General features: G+C 47.0%; 1 protein-coding gene across 1 annotated transcript; it reads left to right on the plus strand.

Moving 5' to 3' along the window:
- The first annotated feature begins 332 nt into the window (after positions 1-332).
- On the plus strand, positions 333-2,660 carry LOC144105573 (uncharacterized). Its single transcript, XM_077638694.1, has 2 exons — positions 333-569; positions 2,418-2,660. Exons 1-2 carry the CDS (start codon positions 341-343, stop codon positions 2,582-2,584), a joined length of 396 nt encoding a protein of 131 aa, XP_077494820.1. The 5' UTR covers positions 333-340; the 3' UTR covers positions 2,585-2,660.
- Positions 2,661-5,253: the final 2,593 nt, after the last annotated feature.

Here is a 5,253-nt window from a genome sequence, read left to right on the forward strand (position 1 = left end):
GGGTACACAGAATAGAGCAGTCTGTAAAAACCAGAGATGATGGTAATAAGGTGACAGTACGTATGTTTCAACTAAGCGTAATGCCGTGAAACTAATGCGATGAGTTGCGCCACTTTCTTGAGCGTGCAAATACAAAACAATAGCGTTGGTCCCAGCAGTGAAAGAAATTTAATGATCATGTTCGCGGCTGCTCGATCTGAGTAATAACTGCGAATAAAAAAAGGACAAGTGTAATTCTCGCATTCCACCAATGAGTTACAAGCTAGGCGTAATCCTTTTCTACTTTCATTGAAATTTTTTTCACGATCACCAGAAGTTTCCACTGTGTTAAACCTGCTATATGGCTGCGGCTACAAGGCCATGCTTCGAGCACGTCATCCAGGTGTGGCGCTTGTTCCGTGCTCTTCAGGTCTTCGAGGGATTCGTCCCCAGAAGCCAGGATTTGGAAGACGACGATGCGAGGCTGTCTTACCTTCTAGACCTACTGAACGGCGCTGGCTTGAAGCCCCGCACCTGTGAACTCCTGTTCGGCGTGCCGCACGACTACAGCAAACCCGAGTCATTCATTGGTGAGCAATCTAAGAAGCTTGTCATGCATCATGCCACATTTAAAAAGCATCGAAGTAGCCTAGGATTCTATCATTAAGATAGGGATCGTGTAAGCACATTTGGCCGAGACATACAAGAGAGTGTGATTAGGGCCCGACCCCAACTTCCGTACCTTTCAAACATGTCCTTTTCGGAAACACCTGATTGTCTGAAATGCCGCCAGCGGATGCGGTGGCTCGATCCGGCGCACCAGCTTCCGGCATATTAGCCAATCAAGCGTCGCCGAAACGGACGCTTTCGAAAGTGATGGGAGTTGGGATACAGACCGAGTTTTCCAATTTTTGTGAAGAAAGGCAAACATGTTTTAATTGCCCGGTACCTTGCACAAACTTGTGGGGATAGGGATGAATCCTGCTTAAAGCTGATAAAGCTTGCAGTGATAAAGCCTGAGGCTTAATGAATCCTAAAAAAAAGCCACTTAGTATGCGCCCGTAGCATGTAATGAAAGTGGAAATCATCGGTGCAACATTTATTGAGAGGCAGACAACATCATGGATTGAGGATCGCACCTTTCGGTGGGTTTTTCGGTAAACTGAAATGGAGAAGTTGGCTTGGCAGGGCATTGAATGGTGAAGAAGATATTACTGACAGTCTATTCTCAAGAGCCGCTTTTTGCTGGATCAGGGATAAAACAAGGGGTATAGTGACATCCTAGTCGAAATCAGGAGTAAGAAATGGGGCTTGCGCACAGGACATGTAATGCGAAGGAAAGATAACCGATGCTTCTTAAGAATAACGGACTGGATTCCAAGACAAGGCAAGCGTAGCAGGGGGCGGCAGAAGGTTAGGTGGGTGGATGAGATTAACAAGTTTTGCGGAGATAGGGTGGCCGCAGCTGGCACAGCACATGGTTAATTGGACAGTGCTAAACGCCTTTTTTATCCAGTGGGCGTAATCAGGTTGATGATGATGATGAAGTAAGAACCAGAGTTAGCGAGACCATGATTGTAACCTTAGTGCCATTTCGTGCCGGAAAATGCGACTGCAGAAGAAAAGAGAGGAAACTTTAAATGCTGCATTTTTCGCCTTGAGTCCTTCACATTCGTGTTCGAGAATAACCGTGACGCACATTACTGATTCATTCGGCATGTCACTAGAAGTCAACGCACACCACCATGAAGTTATTTTTAAATGGTATCGAATGGCATGGGTTTATTAGCAGGTACGGAAGAAAAATTTCGGCAATGCGCCGTGCGGTATTTTTGTGCAATTGATCCGATGTGTGGCGCCCTCTCTGATACAACCTACACGTTGCAGTAACAATAGGTGCATACCTATAGGCGCGTTAGATGACGCCACCATCGCTGTTTCTCGTGTTGGGCTAAAATCACACCCGCAAAGAGTCGCTACAGCTGGAGCTAGATGGCAGGCGGGCACTATAGTTAGGAAGTCATCAACATTTTAATGCACGCCTACATTGCATTTAGTCATGCTGGGTTATTTTCTGGCATATTTTGCTTTCATTAACTTCTATCCTTCTCAAGTATGCAAAACCATTTTCTTTCCTATGCAACATGCTTAGATGGAATAAGATTCGTTTCAATCATTTTATGTTCCCATATCTTCGAATTTTTTTCCCGGTCCATATTCTGCTAGGCTACGAAGTGAGAATCTGAGTGTAGCTGCTCCTTTATGTTGCTTGGTGACGCGTCCTGCGTCCACTCCTACAAATACATGTACCAATGAAGCAGAGCCCCATAACGAACAACCTTGAGACAAACCGAGACACAGTCGACAGGCGTGTTGAAAAATGGTCAAGGGCAGCTGCTTAGAATTGGTGTTTCTTCGGCGCTCATTTCGTATTTCAGATATGCAGCTGTCACTGAATCCAGCAGCGTCCCTGGTAACACCCGAGGAAAAAGAGCTCCTCAGAAAAGACGTTACCGACGAAGTGATGAAGTGGACGACGGAAGGGGTCTTCGCCACAAGGCCCTCACTGTACCTAGTGCACGCAAGAAAGACGGAACCAAAGTGAATAAACAGCTGTGCGACACATCTCATGAATCTGTCACACAATTGCATTAAAGCAAGAAAATTTATTTGCGAGTCGATTTATTATTGCGCCTCTTTGTTCTCATGCACCTCCTCCAGGAAATTACTACAATCCTATCCTTATCAATTTTCTTCCAGCTGCTTTGGCTCAGTAGCCAAACTATTCAGAGGCCTAGCCCAAGCGGACTGCGAAGTTAATCCATTTTGAGGCTGCAGGATAATGGTTTAGCCGAAATGAAAAAAAAATTAGCTCTGGTTTAAACTGTCGTTAACCCTGGCGAGAAGCGAAAGCTTCCTTTGCATGGCTACGTTCACAAACGCCACACACACTACGGAACGGATTGCCGTAAAGCTTCGATGAAATGCCCGACGCCCGATGGGGCAGTTTCCACCTGCCATTGTGGGCAGATTGTGATGACTTTAGTAGGCCACATGACCTGTCACGTGACTGCACTGACGCTGCCCTCTTGAAAACCTATAGTAGCGAAGCTTTTCGCTTCAAAACCTTCTGCTGCGTCCCGTTTTTGGAGTTTGCCAGATAATCGTTGGGGAGAGCCTCCTGTAGTGGCAAGCCCGTATCACGTGACGGAAGCGTCATGCTTTTGGAGGGCGGGGACGTCCCGTGGGGGGCTGCCACTTGAGGATTCGGTCGACTGGCACAATCCTCCCCGCCATATTGTAGGGGTTTCTCCGCCTCAACACCATCTTCCTCGATTATGTCTGCAACTTATGAGGTAGTACAGTCGTCCACAGATCTATCTAGAGCGTTCGAACTCAGCGCCGTCAGCGCTCCGCATAGGAAGCCTACATCCACCGCCTTGTAGGCGAAAACGACCGCATGCTGCCTGTGGGATTCGAACCCACTACCTCCGAATTTCGCCTACCGTGCTCTTAGAACTGAGCTACGGCCGTGCCTATCCAATATTCCAAAAGGTGGTACTTGTGTTGCGTGTAACCTGAACCTGAGAGTGTTCACCAGCTCTACCCTCATCTACAGCGGCGGACGTGGAACGTCCTACATTACCACGAGTGTCACGTGGGACATGATCGAATGGGAAGGACGGAAACTGTATGAGAACCTTGTTATGGAATATTAGCATGGAACATAAGCGAGAAAAAAATGATCGTCAAAAGATTGCTGTCGAGTGTTTGCCTACATTATGGCGCATTTCCACTCTTCGAAGTTGCGTCGACACTCTACAACTATCGATATCTAATGAGTGGTCAGACACGAAGAGCCACTAGCATTAGATGCGCATCATTACTATCATAATCAGCCCAGCTAGGTTCACTGCTGGACCGTAGCCTCTTCTAATGCTCTCTAATTATCCCTGCTTAATTGCTCCAGCCCTGGCCTGGCTATCCCTGCAAATTTCTTCATCTCATCTCCGTAGTCTCATGCAAAACCACTCTTATGACTACCAAGAGACGCTTGTGATTGTGATTTGTGATTGAGTGCTCCAGTTGCTCCACTTCAGGGCTTTACCTGTAGAGAAAAACGCGGTCCGCCCAGGGGCCGGTGTGATTGGTCCACTGTGTGCAAGCAAAAACTATATTGTCCATCCGACAGCCACCTTCGTTACGATAAAAGCATTGTAGAAAGCCGGAGAGTTTGCAGAGGGGTGAACGGGTGAAATCCACAATGGGTCTGATTGGTACGTTGGGTTTTTTCACTTTAGGAAGGCAGTATGCCACAGGTGCTAGCCGCCGCGGTGGCTCAGCGGTTGTGGCGCTCGGCTGCTGACCCGAATGACGCGGGTTCAATCCCGGCCGTGGCGGTCGAATTTCGATGGAGGCGAAATTCTAGCGGCCCGTTTGCTGTGTGATGTCAGTGCGCGTTAAAGATCCCCAGGTGGTCGAAATTATTCAGGAGCCGTCTAATACGGCACCTCCTTCTTCCTTTCTCGCAGGTATTCATAATGGGCTCTTCATGGATCCGCTTTGCTAACTGTCGGTTCTGTGCTGTTATTCCAGCAGTTTATTTGCGTGTGTATTTATGAAACAATAGGGCCTATCAGGGCTCGTTTTTACTATGCTGTTTTTTCTTTGCGGGATCCCAGCGCCATTAAACCCGCATGCTACAGAAAGCATTCGCTGATATAACTGAGTTTAGTATCCTAATGGCGATGCATGCAGAATATGATGGCCTCTGTTATACAAGAAGGCCAGGGTTTTTGGCTCGCGTGCATGTGTGATTCTTTTCAAATAATGACCCGTAACGTTGTCGCAAAATGGTCGCTGGATTTTAAGCTCAGGTTTGCAACTTGCATTCAAAACGCTTTTATTTGTCAACTGATTTTAAGAAAAAAGCGCTCGTTTCAAGGCGTACAAAAAATATGCTAGTCTCTCTGAACATTTTCACACGCTAGGACAATTCCTGCTTTTATTACAGCAGCTAGGCGACTTTCTTTCGTGCTCTTACGTTCTGGATGCTATCACTGGGATATCACTGCGGAAATAACGCTTCGCTTTTGAGATAGCAAACTTACTCCGAAAGATACCACAAGATGCTACTAACTTTTTTCCACTTTCGCGGAGAAAGTGGTGAATCTTATTTTTTCCACTCCTGTCCAGCGCCAAAGCGCTTTCATATGGTCCTCGACAAGGAAGTAATTCATGATCGTAATTACAGCGGCTGCGCCGTAGGCAGTG

The sequence above is a fragment of the Amblyomma americanum genome, chromosome 9, assembly GCF_052857255.1.
Source record: "Amblyomma americanum isolate KBUSLIRL-KWMA chromosome 9, ASM5285725v1, whole genome shotgun sequence".
NCBI lineage: Eukaryota > Metazoa > Arthropoda > Arachnida > Ixodida > Ixodidae > Amblyomma > Amblyomma americanum.

What these genes read in the sequence shown, in the direction of transcription:
- LOC144105573 (XM_077638694.1), top strand. Translation starts at nt 341, where the DNA reads ATGGCTGCGGCTACAAGGCCATGCTTCGAGCACGTCATCCAGGTGTGG. An exon ending in CAAACCCGAGTCATTCATTG is followed by an intron (nt 570 to 2,417) that starts GTGAGCAATCTA and finishes TTCGTATTTCAG; the next exon opens with ATATGCAGCTGTCACTGAAT.